This window comes from Silurus aristotelis (genome assembly GCF_946808225.1).
Source record: "Silurus aristotelis genome assembly, chromosome: 1".
Taxonomy (NCBI): domain Eukaryota; kingdom Metazoa; phylum Chordata; class Actinopteri; order Siluriformes; family Siluridae; genus Silurus; species Silurus aristotelis.
In genome coordinates, this window is record NC_139574.1 from 750,275 (window position 1) to 770,274 (window position 20,000).

General features: G+C 42.4%; 1 protein-coding gene across 7 annotated transcripts in view; it reads right to left on the minus strand.

Annotated features, from left to right (window-relative positions):
- The window catches only part of ankfn1b (ankyrin repeat and fibronectin type III domain containing 1b), a 110,015-nt gene that overhangs the window by 8,608 nt on the left and 81,407 nt on the right, over positions 1-20,000 (minus strand). For all 7 annotated transcript variants that reach the window (XM_083544634.1, XM_083544632.1, XM_083544631.1 and 4 more), the window contains 10 exons: positions 16,625-16,811; positions 14,913-15,105; positions 14,056-14,256; positions 13,752-13,865; positions 13,476-13,573; positions 3,947-4,037; positions 2,930-3,037; positions 1,257-1,356; positions 737-866; positions 208-327 (listed from right to left, as the gene is read on the minus strand). In XM_083544634.1, coding sequence (XP_083400760.1) covers positions 208-327; positions 737-866; positions 1,257-1,356; positions 2,930-3,037; positions 3,947-4,037; positions 13,476-13,573; positions 13,752-13,865; positions 14,056-14,256; positions 14,913-15,105; positions 16,625-16,811 — 1,342 coding nt within the window. The remainder of the gene's footprint in view (positions 1-207; positions 328-736; positions 867-1,256; positions 1,357-2,929; positions 3,038-3,946; positions 4,038-13,475; positions 13,574-13,751; positions 13,866-14,055; positions 14,257-14,912; positions 15,106-16,624; positions 16,812-20,000) is intronic.

The window sequence follows — 20,000 nt, forward strand, 5'->3', positions numbered from 1 at the left end:
CTGTATATGTGTGTGTGTGTGTGTGTGTGTGTGTGTGTGTGTGTGTGTGTGTGTGTGTGTGTGTGTGTGTGTGTGTGTGTGTATATGTGTGTATATGTGTGTGTGTGTGTATATATGTGTGTGTGTGTGTGTGTGTGTGTGTGTGTGTGTGTGTGTGTGTGTGTGTGTGTGTGTGTGTGTGTGTATGTGTTTGTGTTTGTGTGAGACCTGAAGCTGTGTTAAAGCTTGTAGAATTTTAAGGCGGGTCTGCAAGGTGCAGGAGCAGGACGGGTGGGTGGAGCTAGCACACTGCTGCAGCCACTGAATGTCCTCCCACAAATATGTTACCTAGCAACACAAATAGTCATGTGATAAAAATGACAGAAATAATGAAGGAATAAAACCAAACCAACCAAGCAAACAGAAACAGACACAGAGGAGTAACATAGATTTTATATATATATATATATATATTTGCATTTCTTTTTCTTTGCTGCTGTAACACAGAAATTTCCCCACTGTGGGACAATTAAGGTAGATCTGATCTGATCTGATCTGATCTTATCCAGTCTTGTCTTGTCTTATGGGTACAGGGATCAAAGAGTTTATCACTCACCTCAGAATCAGGAGGGTCTTTACAGTGATGGGTTGTGTGTGTGTGTGTGTGTGTGTGTGTGTGTGTGTGTGTGTGTGTGTGTGTGTGTGTGTGTTTGTGTGTGAGTGTGTGTGTGTGTGTGTGTGTGTGTGTGTACTGTACCTTGGTGAACCACAGGAAGTCCTGTGTGAGGGAGCTGTAAGAATCATCAACTTCCATGACGGGCAGCTGCTCCTCCGCCGTAACCACCACACTGTCATCTTTATAAAACACACACGCTAGGTACAAACCTCTACACACACACACACACACACACACACACACACACAAAATGTACTTCACCTGCTAGATTCATGCATTTTTATAATCTTACATAAACTCAGCATTATTCCACCTTTAACCTGAATCAATTCTCTGTGTTTTACTCTCTAATAGCTTTCATTATCTGATTGTTTTCATTTTTAAATTGCTTTAAATACAGAATGAATGTAATTATTTCATTCGTTTAGTCAAGTAAAGGAAATTATTGAATTGACGTAATAATTGAATTAAAGTCACATACAGATTGAAGTGAATTTTTCTCTAGCTAATAATCATCTTGTGTGTTCTTCACTGCCGTCTACATGTTTACTGGATCATTTCTGTGTGTTGGTTTCAGAAACTGTCTGTTTTTGTATCTTACCTTTTCAGACTTTTGACAAATTTGCTGGTGGGCTGAAAGAGATGTCTCAGGCTTTTAGAGACAGAGTGCTTCCTGATATTGGGTGGTCCCTTACACTGATCTACACACACACACACACACACACACACACACACACACACACACACACACACACACACACACTAATTTCATCCCTCCACTTACATAAGCATGACTACATCATAAATCTGAAACCTACAGTTAGCTTTAACTACAGTTTGTGTTCATTTATGGAAAATTTAGTTAATATAGAAAGTCACAAGGGGTTTGAACACACACACACACACACACACACACACATACCCACACACACACACACACACACACACACACACACACACACACACACACACACACACACACACACACACACACACATACCCACACACACACACACACACACACACACACACACACACACATGATCCCAAAAGGCAGTACCCTAAAGCCTCCTCACTACACAGTGCACTACTCTGGGAGTCAGTATCGAGTGACCATGGAAAGTGTAGCTAGCTGTAATCATGCTTTGTGTAATGTCCTCATGATCCTGAAAGAACTGTGTACTTCTGTTCAGTCAGAGAAGAAAAACCAAGCATTCATTTCACCCTGCTGAAGACCATCACCCAAGACAGATGAGTCTGATTACAAACACCAGAAACACCAGTACATGTAGATTGAGAAAATATTTGGAGACCAGTCTCAAGTCTGTACTGTATTCTATTGTACTGTACTGTATTGCAACTTTAACTGTGAAGGGGCAGGGCTTATTTTACACCAGCTGAACAGGAAGCTCTAGAACTCCAAGTGTTGAAAAAAGAAAGAAATAGGCGAGTGTAAGGATTTAGGAGGCATGTCTAGGCGTCTGGGTCAGAAATTCTTCACAATTGAGTACTTTCCAAAAGTGCTCAAAAGAAGGAGAACTGTTGCCCTGGACACTTGAGGATCACTGATGTGTGTGAAGAGAGAAGGGACTCGTCAGGTCCAGTCCCACAGAAGATCTCCTGTAGCATTAACTGGTGAAGAAGTTGATGCTGGTTCTGATAGAAAGAAGTCAGAACACTCAGAGCATCACAGCCGTGTAGCTGCAGAGTGCTCAGAGAACCCATGCTGAACCTCTACACCACCCAAAGCTTCTACATCAGAACTGGACCATGGTCTAATGAATCATGTTTTCTTTTCCATCATGTGGAGGGCCAGGTGGGTGGGCGTGGCTTAAATGGGGAAGAGATGGCTTCAGGATGTAGTATGAGAAGAAGGTGAGTTGGTGGAGGCAATGTGATGCTTGGGGTGATGTCATTCTGGGAAACCTCAGGTCCTGATGTTCATGTGGATGTTATTTTGATGTTATGGGCAAGTGGTAGCTCAGTCTTAAATATGTTGGACTCTTTTCAAAAGGTTGTGAGTTTAAATCTCAGCACTGCTAAGCTGCCACTTTTGGAGCCTTGATCATGACCCTTAACCCTCATCTGGCCAAATGCCATTAATGTTATGTAGCACCTACATGGACACTGTTAAAGACCCCCTGCAGCTACACCCCTTAATGGTGATGTTGTTCCCTAACGGCATTGCCCTCATTCAGCAGGACCCAGGAACGCTTTCAGGAACATCATTAAGAGTTCAATATCACACATCCTAACAGGAGGGAAAGACTTTACCGTGACACACACAGTGCTGGTGCAACTCTTTAATCTGTCCCAGGATCTGGAGCAGTGTCTCGCTGAGGCCGTTTACCCGCGGCACACGGGCGTCCACATCCCTCCATCCTACAGAGAGAAGGACATGGTGTATGAGGGGAGGTGTGTTTAATTACAATTACTATAACATATGTCAAGTGTGTGTGTGTGTGTGTGTGTGTGTGTGTGTGTGTGTGTGTGTGTGTGTGTGTGTGTGTGTGTGTTCATGCTGCCCAGCCAATCTCCATTTCAGAAGTGAGTCACATAAAATATGTGTCTCTTACAGTGAGCTGTTTAGTAAGTATGTAATATCACTCTGTCTAACACACACACACACACACACACACACACACACACACACACACACACACACACACACACACACAGACGGTAAACAGGATGATGTGCTCCTGTGTGTGTATGGGGGAAGTTGGGAACGGGAAACACAAACCCTCTATTCCCGGAATGCCTAATACAGACCCTCTCTTCACACCCACTGGTGTGTGTGTGTGTGTCTGTGTGTGTCTGTGTGTGTGTGTGTGTGTGTGTGTGTGTGTGTGTGTGTGTGTGTAAGAGAGAGACATACATGTGGAGCTCATAAGAAACATTATGCATATGCTTGCTTGTGTGTGTGTGTGTGTGTGTGTGTGTGTGTGTGTGTGTGTGTGTGTGTGTGTGTGTGTGTGTGTGTGCGGGTGTATAAGAGCCGTTCTGTCTGCTACTTTACAGCCCTCTCATAGACATGCAAATATTTCCAGTGGGATTTGAAATGGAAAACACAAACACACACACACACATCTAAAATGCCAGAAAAGTACTGTCCCTACAAACATTAAAAACAGTGAAACAAGTAGTAAAAGCCAATAATGAAAGCAAAATAAAACACACACACACACACACACACACACACACACACACACACACACACACACACACACACACACTGAGGCCCTATTAAGTGCAGGTAAGTGTAACTTTATAGTGATAATTGTGTGTTACCTGATGGGGTTGCACAGGAAGGTACAGACATCTGAGGTTCACTCCATCCCTTCATGTTATATGCAAACACCTGAACATAATAATGTACACCCTGTAAAACACACACACACACACGCACACAGACACACACACACACACACACACACACACACACACACACACATAGTTTATAAGGGCATATAATAAAGGTACACAATAAAAGTTTCATTTGAGTTTTCAAAGTCAATGTATTTCTGAATTAGTGTGTATTAGTGTGTATTAGTGTGTATTAGTGTGTATTAGTGTGTATTAGTGTGTATTAGTGTAAATTAGTGTATTAATGTGTATTCGTCTTTACTACTGTGTATTATTGTAATGTTGTGTATTAGTGTGTGTTTGTGTATTAGTGTGTTAGTGTGTGTTAGTGTGTATTAGTGTGTGTTAGTGTGTATTCGTGTGTTAGTGTGTGTTAGTGTGTATTCATTTTTGTTAGTGTGTGTTAGTGTGTATTAGTGTGTATTCATGTGTGTTAGTGTGTGTTAGTGTGTGTGTTTGTGTGTTAGTGTGTATTCATGTGTGTTAGTGTGTATTAGTGTGTATTGGTTTGTGTTAGTGTGTGTTAGTGTGTGTTAGTGTGTATTGGTTTGTATTAGTGTGTGTTAGTATGTTTTAGTGTGTATTGGTTTGTGTTAGTGTGTGTTAGTGTGTATTGGTTTGTGTTAGTGTGTGTTAGTGTGTGTTAGTGTGTATTGGTTTGTGTTAGTGTGTGTTAGTGTATATTAGTGTGCATTGGTTTGTGTTAGTGTGTGTTAGTGTGTGTTAGTGTGTATTGGTTTGTGTTAGTGTGTGTTATTGTGTATTGGTTTGTGTTAGTGTGTATTAGTGTGTATCAGTTTGTGTTGTGTTAGTGTGTATTAGTGTGTATTAGTGTGTATTGGTTTGTGTTAGTGTGTGTTAGTGTGTGTTAGTGTGTATTGGTTTGTGTTAGTGTGTATTAGTGTGTATTGGTTTGTGTTAGTGTGTGTTAGTGTGTATTGGTTTGTGTTAGTGTGTGTTAGTGTGTATTAGTGTGTATTGGTTTGTGTAAGTGTGTGTTAGTGTGTATTCGTGTGTGTTAGTGTGTATTAGTGTGTATTGGTTTGTGTAAGTGTGTGTTAGTGTGTATTGGTTTGTGTTAGTGTGTATTAGTGTGTATTGGTTTGTGTTAGTGTGTGTTAGTGTGTATTGGTTTGTGTTAGTGTGTGTTAGTGTGTGTTAGTGTGTATTGGTTTGTGTTAGTGTGTGTTAGTGTGTATTCGTGTGTGTTAGTGTGTATTAGTGTGTATTGGTTTGTGTTAGTTTGTGTTAGTGTGTGTTAGTGTGTATTGGTTTGTGTTAGTGTGTATTAGTGTGTATTGTTTGTGTTAGTGTGTGTTAGTGTGTTTTGGTTTGTGTTAGTGTGTGTTAGTGTGTATTCGTGTGTGTTAGTGTGTATTCGTGTGTGTTAGTGTGTATTGGTTTGTGTTAGTGTGTATTGGTTTGTGTTAGTGTGTGTTAGTGTGTATTGGTTTGTGTTAGTGTGTATTAGTGTGTATTGGTTTGTCTTAGTGTGTGTTAGTGTGTATTGGTTTGTGTTAGTTTGTGTTAGTGTGTGTTAGTGTGTATTGGTTTGTGTTAGTGTGTGTTAGTGTGTATTGGTTTGTGTTAGTTTGTGTTAGTGTGTGTTAGTGTGTATTGGTTTGTGTTAGTGTGTGTTAGTGTGTATTCGTGTGTGTTAGTGTGTATTAGTGTGTATTGGTTTGTGTTAGTTTGTGTTAGTGTGTGTTAGTGTGTATTGGTTTGTGTTAGTGTGTATTAGTGCGTATTGTTTGTGTTAGTGTGTGTTAGTGTGTATTGGTTTGTGTTAGTGTGTGTTAGTGTGTGTTAGTGTGTTTTGGTTTGTGTTAGTGTGTGTTAGTGTGTATTCGTGTGTGTTGGTGTGTATTCGTGTGTGTTAGTGTGTATTGGTTTGTGTTAGTGTGTGTTAGTGTGTATTGGTTTGTGTTAGTTTGTGTTAGTGTGTGTTAGTGTGTATTGGTTTGTGTTAGTGTGTGTTAGTGTGTATTCGTGTGTGTTAGTGTGTATTAGTGTGTATTGGTTTGTGTTAGTTTGTGTTAGTGTGTGTTAGTGTGTATTGGTTTGTGTTAGTGTGTATTGTTTGTGTTAGTGTGTGTTAGTGTGTATTGGTTTGTGTTAGTGTGTGTTAGTGTGTGTTCGTGTGTTTTGGTTTGTGTTAGTGTGTGTTAGTGTGTATTTGTGTGTGTTAGTGTGTATTCGTGTGTGTTAGTGTGTATTGGTTTGTGTTAGTGTGTGTTAGTGTGTATTGGTTTGTGTTAGTGTGTGTTCATGTGTGTTAGTGTGTATTGGTTTGTGTTAGTGTGTGTTAGTGTGTATTGGTTTGTGTTAGTGTGTGTTACTGTGTATTGGTTTGTGTTAGTGTGTGTTAGTGTGTATTGGTTTGTGTTAGTGTGTATTGGTTTGTGTTAGTGTGTGTTAGTGTGTATTCGTGTGTGTTAGTGTGTATTGGTTTGTGTTAGTGTGTGTTAGTGTGTGTTAGTGTGTATTGGTTTGTGTTAGTGTGTGTTAGTGTGTGTTAGTGTGTATTGGTTTGTGTTAGTGTGTGTTAGTGTGTATTGGTTTGTGTTAGTGTGTGTTAGTGTGTATTAGTGTGTATTGGCTTGTGTTAGTGTGTGTTAGTGTGTATTGGTTTGTGTTAGTGTGTGTTAGTGTGTATTCGTGTGTGTTAGTGTGTATTAGTGTGTATTGGTTTGTGTTAGTGTGTGTTAGTGTGTATTGGTTTGTGTTAGTGTGTGTTAGTGTGTATTCGTGTGTGTTAGTGTGTATTAGTGTGTATTCGTGTGTGTTAGTGTGTATTAGTGTGTATTGGTTTGTGTTAGTTTGTGTTAGTGTGTGTTAGTGTGTATTGTTTGTGTTAGTGTGTGTTAGTGTGTATTGGTTTGTGTTAGTGTGTGTTAGTGTGTATTGGTTTGTGTTAGTGTGTGTTAGTGTGTGTTAGTGTGTATTGGTTTGTGTTAGTGTGTGTTAGTGTGTATTCGTGTGTGTTAGTGTGTATTAGTGTGTATTGGTTTGTGTTAGTTTGTGTTAGTGTGTGTTAGTGTGTATTGGTTTGTGTTAGTGTGTATTAGTGTGTATTGTTTGTGTTAGTGTGTGTTAGTGTGTATTGGTTTGTGTTAGTGTGTGTTAGTGTGTGTTAGTGTGTTTTGGTTTGTGTTAGTGTGTGTTAGTGTGTATTCGTGTGTGTTAGTGTGTATTCGTGTGTGTTAGTGTGTATTGGTTTGTGTTAGTGTGTGTTAGTGTGTATTGGTTTGTGTTAGTGTGTGTTAGTGTGTATTGGTTTGTGTTAGTGTGTATTAGTGTGTATTGGTTTGTGTTAGTGTGTATTAGTGTGTATTGGTTTGTGTTAGTTTGTGTTAGTGTGTGTTAGTGTGTATTGGTTTGTGTTAGTGTGTGTTAGTGTGTATTGGTTTGTGTTATTTTGTGTTAGTGTGTATTGGTTTGTGTTAGTGTGTGTTAGTGTGTATTCGTGTGTGTTAGTGTGTATTAGTGTGTATTGGTTTGTGTTAGTTTGTGTTAGTGTGTGTTAGTGTGTATTGGTTTGTGTTAGTGTGTATTAGTGCGTATTGTTTGTGTTAGTGTGTGTTAGTGTGTATTGGTTTGTGTTAGTGTGTGTTAGTGTGTGTTAGTGTGTTTTGGTTTGTGTTAGTGTGTGTTAGTGTGTATTTGTGTGTGTTAGTGTGTATTCGTGTGTGTTAGTGTGTATTGGTTTGTGTTAGTGTGTGTTAGTGTGTATTGGTTTGTGTTAGTTTGTGTTAGTGTGTGTTAGTGTGTATTGGTTTGTGTTAGTGTGTGTTAGTGTGTATTCGTGTGTGTTAGTGTGTATTAGTGTCTATTGGTTTGTGTTAGTTTGTGTTAGTGTGTGTTAGTGTGTATTGGTTTGTGTTAGTGTGTATTAGTGTTTATTGTTTGTGTTAGTGTGTGTTAGTGTGTATTGGTTTGTGTTAGTGTGTGTTAGTGTGTTTTGGTTTGTGTTAGTGTGTGTTAGTGTGTATTCGTGTGTGTTAGTGTGTATTGGTTTGTGTTAGTGTGTGTTAGTGTGTATTGGTTTGTGTTAGTGTGTGTTAGTGTGTGTTAGTGTGTATTGGTTTGTGTTAGTGTGTGTTAGTGTGTATTGGTTTGTGTTAGTGTGTGCTAGTGTGTATTGGTTTGTGTTAGTGTGTGTTAGTGTGTATTGGTTTGTGTTAGTGTGTATTGGTTTGTGTTAGTGTGTGTTAGTGTGTATTCGTGTGTGTTAGTGTGTATTGGTTTGTGTTAGTGTGTGTTAGTGTGTGTTAGTGTGTATTGGTTTGTGTTAGTGTGTTTTAGTGTGTGTTAGTGTGTATTGGTTTGTGTTAGTGTGTGTTAGTGTGTATTAGTGTGTATTGGTTTGTGTTAGTGTGTGTTAGTGTGTATTGGTTTGTGTTAGTGTGTGTTAGTGTGTATTGGTTTGTGTTAGTGTGTGTTAGTGTGTATTGGTTTGTGTTAGTGTGTGTTAGTGTGTGTTAGTGTGTATTGGTTTGTGTTAGTGTGTGTTAGTGTGTATTAGTGTGTATTGGTTTGTGTGAGTGTGTGTTAGTGTGTATTGGTTTGTGTTAGTGTGTGTTAGTGTGTATTAGTTTGTGTTAGTGTGTGTTAGTGTGTATTGGTTTGTGTTAGTGTGTGTTAGTGTGTGTTAGTGTGTATTGGTTTTTGTTAGTGTGTGTTAGTGTGTATTGGTTTGTGTTAGTGTGTGTTAGTGTGTATTCGTGTATCAGTGTATTTTAATCCAGCCGTTAGGTTAGAGGTCAGGTGACTCTGAGTGTCCGTCTGAAGTCTGGATAAATGTGGAGGTTTGTGTTATGAAGGACATCCAGCGTAAAACATGTGCAGAATCTAATATGCGGGTCACGAATCAGAATTTCATAGCGGATCGGTCGAGGCCCGGGTTACCAACAACCACCACAGGTATCATTAACAACAGGGTACCGGTGTAAATTGGGCTACTGTTGGATGAAGGAGGAGAAGGAGAGGAGGAAGACGTCTACAGAGACAGCAGGGAAAGGAGAAGTGGAGGTTTGGGTTGGTACTTTAAATGTTGGTACTATGACTGGTAAAGGGAGAGAGGGAGCTGATATGATGGAGAGGAAAAAGGTGGAGTCAAACTTTGAACTTTTATCTGCAGAAATGACGCTGAAACATTAGTGCATGCTCTGATTACGTCCCGTCTCGGCTACTGCAATTCACTCTTCTCTGGTCTATCAGCTCACTCAATCTCACGTTTACAGTACATACAAAACTCAGCTGCCAGAATGTTAACCTTAAAAATATTATTTGATCTTCACTGGCTTCCAGTCTCATCTCGCATAAAATATAAAATCATACTGCTCACTTATAAGGCACTAAATGCTCTTTCCCCTCACTATCTTTCCGATCTTCTCTCATCCTATGTTCCTTTATGATCACTCCGGTCTTCAAACTCTGAACTTTTATGTATTCCTAGATACTGTCTATCCTCTGCGGGTGGCAGATCCTTTTCTGTCATTGCTCCAACACTATGGAACTCCCTTCCCATTGCACTCAGAACCATTACCACTCTGTCTGAATTTAAATCAAGGCTTAAGACCCACCTTTTCAACCTCCACTATCACTCAATGCATATGTGTTAGGAGTCCTTCATTTTTCTGAAATGTGGTGTATGTTTCATGTACTATGTAGTGTTTTATCTCTTGTCCTGTATGTTTTTGTGTCTGTGTTTGTCTCTGCTATTAACTCATGCAGCTGCATGTGATCCTTCGTCCTGGGCAAATGTCGACGAATATGTTTATGTTTATTTATGTTCATTATATTTCATCTGTCTTGAAATATTGAAATATTGTACCTTGTAAAGCGTCCTTGAGCTTGGGAAAGGCGCTATATAAATTATACTTATTATTATTATTATTATTATTATTATTATTATTATTATTATTTTAGAGATGTTGTGTGTTCAGGAGACCAAGTGGAAAGGGAGTAAGAGCAGGAACATTGGAGGTGGGTTTAAACTGTTTTATCATGGTGTGGATGGAAAGAGAAATGGTGTAGGGGTGATTCTGAAGGAAGAGTACAGTAAGAGTGTAGTGGAGGTGAAGAGAGTTTCTGATAGGGTGATGATCGTGAAGGTGGAAGTTGAAGGGATGATGATAAATGTCATCAGTGCCTATGCTCCTCAAGTCGGCTGTGAGATGGAGGAGAAGGAAAGATTCTGGAGTGAATTAGATGAAGTGGTAGATGGTGTACCTAGAAATAAACGATTGGTGATTAGGGCAGACTTTAATGGGCATGTAGGTGAAGGGAACAGAGGTGATGAGGAGGTGATGGGTAGGTATGGTTTTAAGGAGAGGAATGTGGAAGGGCAGATGGTGGTAGATTTTGCTAAAAGGATGGAAATGGCAGTGGTGGACACGTATTTTAAGAAGAAGGAGGATCACAGGGTGACGTATAAGAGTGGAGGAAGGTGCACACAGGTGGACTATGTTCTATGTAGGAGATGCAACCTGAAGGAGATTGGAGACTGTAAGGTGTTGGCAGGGGACAGTGTAGCTAGACAGCATCGGATGGTGGTCTGTAGGATGGTTTTGGAGGTGAAGAAGAAGAGGAGGAGAGTGAGAACTGAAAGAAGAATAGGATGGTGGAAACTGAAGGAGGAAGAGTGTAGTGTGAGGTTCAGTGAAGAGGTCAGACAGGAGCTTGGTGGTGGTTAAGAGGTGCTGGATGATTGGGGAACTACTGCAGAAGTGATAAGGGAGACTGTTAGGAAAGTTCTTGATGCGACATCTGGAAATAGAAAGGAAGACAAAGAGACGTGGTGTTGAAATGAGGAAGTGCAGGGGAGCAGAAGGAGAAAGAGGTTGAAGAAACAGAATTGGGATCGACAGAGTGATGAGAAAAGTAGGCAGGAGAACAAGGAGATGCAGCAGCAGGTGAAGAGGGATGTGGTGAAAGCCAAGGAAAAGGTATATGAGGAGCTGTAGGAGAAGTTGGACACTGAGGAAGGAGAAAAGGATTTGTAGCGATTGGTAAGGCAGAGGAACCGAGCTGGGAAGGATGTGCTGTGCTAGTGAGGTAGGAAGCCAGGCTGAGAGAAGAGGTGATCATCTGTGAGCAACAGTATGGTTTCATGCTGAGGAAGAGCACCATAGATGCATTCTTTGCTTTGAGAATGTTGATGGAGAAGTATAGAGAAGGACAGAAGGAGTTGTATTATCTGAGAAAGCGTACGACAGGGTGGAGAGAGGAGTTGTGGTATTGTATGAGGAAGTCTGGTGTGTCAGAGAAGTATGTGAGGGTGGTGCAGGACATGTATGAGGACAGTGTGACAGCAGTGAAGTGTGCAGTAGGAATGACAGACTGGTTCAAGGTAGAGGTGTAACTGCATCAAGGATCCGTTCTGAGCCCTTTCCTGTTTGCAGTAATGATGGACAGGTTTAAGAACGAGGTCAGACAGGAGTCTCCCTGGACTATGATGTATGTGGATGATATTGTGATTTAAGGTAAGAGTAGGGAGTAGGTTGAGAAGATCCTGTAGAGGTGGAGGTACACGCTGGGGAGAAGGGGAATGAAAGTCAGTAGGAGTAAGACAGAGTACATGTGTGTGAATAAGAGGGAGGGCAGTGGAGTGGTGCGGTTGCAGGGAGAAGAGGTGGAGAAGGTGGAGGAGGTCAGGTACCTGGGGTCAACAGTGCAAAGTAATGGAGAGTGTGTTAGAGAAGTGAAGAAAAGAGTGCAGGCAGGGTGGAGTGGGTGGAGAAGAGTGATAGCAGGAGTGATTTGTGATAGAAGAGTATCTGTGAGAGTGAAAGGGTGAAAGTTTAAAGGACTGTGGTGAGAACTGAGATGTTGTATGGATTAGAGACAGTGGCATTTAATAAAAGACAGGAGGTGGAGCTGGAGGTAGCAGAGCTGAAGATGTTGAGATGTTCGTTGGGAGTGACGACGATGGACAGGATTAGAAATTAGTTTATTAGAGGGACAGCGCATGTAGGACATTTTGGCGACAAGGTGAGGGAGGTGAGATTGAGATGATTTGGACATGTGCAGAGGAGGGACATGGGGTATATCAGTAGGAGAATGCTGAGGATGGAGACACCAGGAAGGAGGAAAAGAAGAAGACTAAGGAGGAGGTTTATGGATGTGGTGAGGCAAGACATGCAGGTAGTTGGTGTGAAAGAGGCAGATGTAGAGGACAGGGGGGTATGGAGACGGATGATCCGCTGTGGAGACTCCTAATGGGAGAAGCCGATTGAAGAAGAAGTGTGTTTTAGTGTGTATTAGTATGTAATAATATGTAATAGTATGTACCTGGTAGAGGGCAAAGCCAATTCCTAGTGAACCCTAACCTCAGATTACTTGTTGAATAACAACTGGCCTCTGTGCTTTGACCTACTTGACCTAAAGGACTCTATTCTGTGTACCAGCTGCAGACCTTTTTCCTACATTACCATTGAATAGTGACATTGTGACCAAGAGCACAGTTGTAAGGATGATGGACCACTTTCAACGGCCCTCCTCCTTAACCTCACCTTACTGCCTGCTTGGGGTGACTGAGGTAACCTCCCTGAGCTTATTAGCCTAGATCTAGTCACGCCCCGTTTTCTTTAGGAGCGTGAATGTGTGCTTATCATCATGGATAATGCCACTTGATATCTGGAAGCACTCATGGTGAGCAAGGCCACATCTCTAAATATCACCCAGTGACAAATTCCTCAGAACATAGATAGTGTTGGTCATAAGGTGCAGGAGAAGTGAAGGCCCAGCGAATAGAGGAGAGGGCAACTCACTCATGTAAATTTCCAGATGAGGAATTCTTGGTCACTCACAAGTTTGTGTTTTTTGTTGGTAGGAGCTCTACACCTTCACCAGTCTAGAGTCCACCATACTCATCATTTTAAACAGTTTATTGAGCTCCTACCAGACCAGCTGTTCTAAACTATAGTACAGGAACAAGAGGCATTTAAGAGAAGCATGAAGCCAGAGATTTTCCATGATGAAAATTATGAAGAAACTCTGTTCTGTATTGCTTATTATTAAGATCACAATCTATTCTGTCCCTGGACCAAAGAATGGTGGCATGGATCTCCAACACAGATTGTCCCAAGATAGTCAAATCTGAAAATACTGATCAGTCCAGCTTTGCAGATACTCCTGGAGGCTGCCAGAGCCATGGGCTTCTCAAACATGCTGAGAAATCCTGAAATGTCTTGTCCCAGATCTCATCAATAATTATTGCAGGAGCCCCAACACTGAAAGCCACCTGAAGTCTAGCCTTAGCACCAATGCTCTCTCATCAGAAGAGTATAGAAAACAACCAGATCAGTTCACCAGTAATAATCTGTATGGATGGTTGGTGTGTGTGTGTGTGTGTGTGTGTGTGTGTGTGTGTGTGTGTGTGTGTGTGTGTGTGTGTGTGTGTGTGTGTGTGTGTGTGTGTGTGTGTGTGTGTGTGTGTGTAAATACTCACAGCTCGGAGGCCTGTGATGTCACATTGCAGTAGGGTCGTGTCCTCAACCACAATCTCACCAAGCAGTGGAGAAAATGATGGAAAGGAACTCCACACCACTAATCACCCCACCCCCACATACACACACACACACACACACACACACACACACACACACACACACACACACACACACACACACACACACACACACACACACATAAATCACTTCCTTCTTCTATTTCCCAATTAGATGTACGTGGTCATGTGTGAGAATGAGGTTTCAGTGTCACTGACCGCGGTATTTGGTGATGATGGCAGCGTTGAGGCACAGTGGCTCCTGAAAATTAACTTTAAGACTTGAAGAGCTGCTGACGGAAAGACGTACACAGCTGGGTGGGTCAGGGGGGCCTGGGCACACACACACACACACACACACACACACACACACACACACATAGTTTGTACCAAATTTGAGTCTGATTTCTTTAGACAGGTTCGTGAGCACCTATGTTACATATTAGCATGTTTAAGTTTGTGTGTAGTATTAGCGTGTGTGTGTGTGTGTGTGTGTGTGTGTGTGTGTGTGTTTGCTACTCACTAGCATGTGTGTATCCTGTCTGCATGCGTTTGTAGAGGCAGAGTCTCCACTCCCATGCCTTCAGTTGCCTCTCTCTATCTGTATCAGCCCCTTCATCTGTTGGCTCCGCCCCCTTTACCTGGGCAGCCAGTTCAGACACACGAAGCTCCGCCTCCTTCACCAAAGCAACCAGATGAACCGCCCTTGCCTCCGGACTCACAACTGAAGATAATACACACACCAAAACAGACTGACTTTTAGGCATTCAAACTCTGTGTGTGTGTGTGTGTGTGTGTGTGTGTGTGTGTGTGTGTGTGTGTGTGTGTGTGTGTGTGTGTGTGTGTGTGTGTGTAAGTCATTAAAATTATGTTCACAATATGGTATGCAGTCGCCTCCAACACTGTATAATATACTGATTGAAGTGTGTGTGTGTGTGTGTGTGTGTGTGTGTGTGTGTGTGTGTGTGTGTGTGTGTGTGTGTGTGTGTTTGTGTGTGTTTGTGTGTGTGTGTATGTATGTGTCATGTCTTTGATGTGTGCCTTGCTCATATGGAGTGCTTTAATATGATGCAACGGTGGTGTTGCATTGACTGTGTGTGTGTGTGTGTGTGTGTGTGTGTGTGTGTGTGTGTGTGTGTGTGTGTGTGTGTGTGTGTGTGTGTGTGCGCATGTGTGCGCATGTGTGCGTGTGTGCGTGTGTGTGTGTGAGAGAGAGAGAGAAATTCATGGCCTTATTTTTGTGCGTTAGTATGAAACATATATGTTGCGTGTTGGTTCTGAAGGTGTGTGTGTGTGTGTGTGTGTGTGTGTGTGTGTGTGTGTGTGTGTGTGTGTGTGTGTGTGTGTGTGTGTGTGTGTGTGTGTGTGTTTTACTCTCACAGTGTGGACTCTCTTTAGCACCGCTCTGCAGTAACAGTTTCGCCATGGGGACATTGTTAGTGAGGATGGAAATGTCGAGAGGAAGAAGGCCTTCACTGTTTGGTGTGTTTAGGTCCAGCTCTTCAACACTGAAGTTCTTCAGAAGGGATTCCACGAGATCCAGATCCTGTTGTTCCACTGCCTCAAACAATGCCTTATTATAACACACACACACACACACACACACACACACACACACACACACACACAAGAACATGATCAAAGACTGATCTGAGCATGTCTTTAAAGTCTGTTTCAGAAACTTGTGTATATTTTACTCCATCATGGTTCTAGAATCAACACTGAAGTCCAAGAACCTTCAGTGTGATGCTAACATTGTCAGCGTCCCTCTGGAATCCGTGGTGAATCCATAACATCTTAAAAAGGTTAAAAAGAAATCTTTCTGGACGTTTGAATTCTAGACAATTCTACAATTGTCTGAAGATGCAACTGTGGAGGTCCAGGAGCATTCAGCAAGAATATAGAATAGAATAGATTTCTTGGTCCAGCTCTGAGAGCCACTGGGAGTTATTATTAAAACCTTTAGCTAAATTCATCAGTCTGATTCTAGATTTCTAGGTTTTATGAGGGAGCTTTTTAGGAGCGCTCTTGAAGTACATTCAGAACTTTTAGTGGATCTCCAGAGTCATTTGGAAGTCTTTCAAATCCTTGTTGCTTCTCTAGAAAAACTGGTCCACACACTGCATTTGCAAAGCCACAGCATTGTGGATGCTCACACACACCACACACCACACACACATTTCACTCTCCTACCATCAGGAAAGAGGTTCCAAAGCATTCAAGCTTCACATCCAGTCTGTGCAACAGTTTTTTTCCTCAAGCCATCAGACTCAACACAAACTGAACTGTACTGAACTGAAACACACACACACACACACACACACACACACACACACACACACACACACACCTGTGTGTACTGAGCTGCTACAAATCTGAACTTAAACACACACTCATACTCATTTCACACATCCATGTGTTCAGCACCACCCATAATATATTATTATTCTATTCTAACTCAACTGTTTACATGCTGTTGTTTTATTTACAAGCATACACACACACACACACACACACACACACACACACACACACACACACACACTCACACTCACACACACACACACACACACACACACACACACTCACACACACACACACACACACACACACACACACACACACACTCACACACACACACACACACACACACACACACACACTCCTGTATCCAGTTCTCTCTACACACCGCTCTGTATAATATACAGTAACCCGGCCCTATTGTGCGTTTTGTGTATTTGTCCCACACTGTGTATTTGATGATCCATGCTGATGAATGTAGACCCCAACCCTCTGTTCAGGTTTACAATCAGCGGCATGGATCACCAAATGCTCGGGGAGTCAGTAGAATCCAGATGGCTTGTCTAGAATGTTCTGCATGTCTGCTTTGAGGACTCCCAGTGAGGTTCTGGATTGCTTGGTGTAGCCTTGCATTCTCTAGTGTGGATCTGGGAACTTTGTTGTGGCTCAAATCCTTCTGAGAGGTTTTTAGTGAGTCTCTAGAACCTGAGCCTGTGTGAGTGTGTGAGATCTGACAGCAGAAGTCTGGAAAGACATTTGAGCTGTGTGACGATCTCCTGATGACGCTTTACCGCGTTAGCTTTGCGTAGCTGCTCCTTGTTCTCCGTCTCATCTGAATTTCCCAGGCGGAATTTCCCGGAAAGGTTTCTGTAGAGACGGCGTGCGGCGTTGGGTGGAGAAGAACAGGACGAACTTGAACATTTCTGTATTGCTGGAGGGCAATGCTCTTGAAGCCGTTGAGTCATCTTTGTCTCTGCCCTGAAGGAACAGAAAAAGAAAGCAGAATGAGGAGGAGGTTCATGTTCTGCTTAGCTTCCTTAAGCTCACCAACAACATCCAGCTTGTGGGTGACTTCCATAAAATAATTGCACAGAGGCTCGAGGGAATAAAATTAAGTGTTCATGAGACAGTAAAGTACACACACACATGTACACACACACACACACATGTACACACACACACACAAATGTGAATGAGTTGTGATAATGGAGAGTTTATTTTAGAAAAGTAGGTATGTGCGGCTTGGAGATAAAAGCATGTGTATTTGTGGCCATGCAGATCAGTTTCAAAGACTACGGGATCTACCAGCTTAAACCCGCTTACACACACACACACACACACACACACACACACACACACACACAAACTAAAGAATGACCACTCTACACACAGACACACATATGGGCTAAAGAATGACCAGGGATGAAAGAAAGGGGGATCAACAAGAAAGACAAAAAAGAGACCAGGATAGCACACAACACTTCATCACTCCATCAAGCTCATAGAACACACACACACACACACACACACACACACACACACACACACACACACACACACACATACACACACACACACACACACACACACACAGCTCTGCTGGGAACTAAAGGTCCCAAATATGCCAGGGGTGAGTGTGTGTGTGTGTGTGTGTGTGTGTGTGTGTGTGTGTCTGGCATCATCCTGCATTATACCAATTCCACATTAAAAACCAGGACAAAATTTAGCGCACACACACACACACACACACACACACACACACACACACACACAAACACACACACACACACGCTCACACACTAGAGTTTAACACACATATTTTGAGCACCAAGGTTGAATTTGAACATAGCATGGAAAATATAAAAATATAAATCAGTCTAAGAATAGCGCCCACACACACACACACACACACACACACACACACACACACACACACACGTGTGTGTATATATATATATGTGTGTGGAATGGCGCTTTAATTACACACTATTCTACACACTCATTATTATTAGTAGTAGAAGTGTTTTATTTTATTATATAATTGCTGATTATTGGGAGTAAGAGCAGGAACATTGGAGGTGGGTTTAAACTGTTTTATCATGGTGTGGATGGAAAGAGAAATGGTGTAGGGGTGATTCTGAAGGAAGCGTACAGTAAGAGTGTAGTGGAGGTGAAGAGAGTTTCTGATAGGGTGATGATCGTGAAGGTGGAAGTTGAAGGGATGATGATAAATGTCATCAGTGTTTATGCTCCACAAGTTGGCTGTGAGATGGAGGAGAAGGAAAGATTCTGGAGTGAATTAGATGAAGTGGTAGATGGTGTACCTAGGAAAGAATGATTGGTGATTGGGGCAGACTTTAATGGGCATGTAGGTGAAGGGAACAGAGGTGATGAGGAGGTGATGGGTAGGTATGGTTTTAAGGAGAGGAATGTGGAAGGGCAGATGGTGGTAGATTTTGCTAAAAGGATGGAAATGGCAGTGGTGAACACGTATTTTAAGAAGAAGGAGGATCATAGGGTGACGTATAAGAGTGGAGGAAGGTGCACACAGGTGGATTATCTTCTGTGTAGGAGATGCAACCTGAAGGAGATTGGAGACTGTAAGGTGTTGGCGGGGGACAGTGTAGCTAGACAGCATCGGATGGTGGTCTGTAGGATGGTTTTGGAGGCGAAGAAGAAGAGGAGGAAAGTAAGGTTTGAAAGAAGAATAAGATGGTGGAAACTGAAGGAGGAAGAGTGTAGTGTGAGGTTCAGGGAAGAGGTCAGACAGGGGCTCGGTGGTGGTGAAGAGGTGCTGGATGATTGGGCAACTACTGCAGGAGTGATGAGGGAGACAGCTAGAAAAGTACTTGGTGTGACATCTGGAAATAGAAAGCAAGACAAGGAGACGTGGTGGTGGAATGAGGAAGTGCAGGAGAGCATTAGGGGAAAGAGGTTGGAGAAACAGAAGTGGGATCGACAGAGTGATGAGAAAAGTAGGCAGGAGAACAAGGAGATGCGGCAGCAGGTAAAGAGGGATGTGGTGAAAGACAAGGAAAAGGCATATGAGGAGCTGTAGGAGAAGTTGAACACTGAGGAAGGAGAAAAGGATTTGTAACGATTGGCCAGGCAGAGGGACCGAGCTGGGAAGGATGTGCTGCAAGTTAGAGCAATAAAGGATGGAGAGGGAAATGTGTTGACTAGTGAGGAGAGTGTGTTGAGATGGTGGAGGGAGTATTTTGAGCAGCTGATGAATGAGGAAAATCAGAGAGAGAGAAGGTTGGAGGATGTGGAGTTGGTGAAGCGGGATGTAGATAGGATTAGTAAGGATTCCTCCTTACTAATCTATCTACATCCCGCTTCACCAAGAGCAGCGATTAAGAGGATGAAGAGTGGAAAGTCGGTTGGACCAGATGACGTACTGGTAGAAGCGTTGAGAAGTTTAGGAGAGATGGCAGTGGAGTTTTTAACCAGATTGTTTAACAGGATTTTGGAAGGTGAGAAGATGCCTGAGGAATGGAGAAGGAGTGTGCTGGTACCGATCTTTAAGCATAAGGGAGATGTGCAGACCTGCAGTAACTACAGGGGAATTAAGTTGATCAGTCACACCATGAAGTTATGGGAAAGAGTAGTGGAAGCCAGGCTGAGAGAAGAGGTGACCATCTGTGAGCAACAGTATGGTTTCATGCCGAGGAAGAGCACCACAGATGCATTATTTGCTTTAAGGATGTTGATGGAGAAGTATAGAGAAGGACAGAAGGAGTTGCATTGTGTATTTGTGGATTTAGAGAAAGCGTACGACAGGGTGGAGAGAGGAATTGTGGTATTGTATGAGGAAGTCTGGTGTGTCAGAGAAGTATGTGAGGGTGGTGCAGGACATGTATGAGGACAGTGTGACAGCAGTGAAGTGTGCAGTAGGTACGACAGACTGGTTCAGGGTGAAGGTTGGACTGCATCAAGGATCGGCCCTGAGCCCTTTCCTGTTTGCAGTGGTGATGGACAGGTTGACGGACGAGGTCAGACAGGAGTCTCCCTGGACTATGATGTTTGCAGATGATATTGTGATTTGTGGTGAGAGTAGAGAGCAGGTTGAGAAGAGCCTGGAGAGGTGGAGGTACACGCTGGAGAGAAGAGGAATGAAAGTCAGTAGGAGTAAGACAGAGTACATGTGTGTGAATGAGAGGGAGG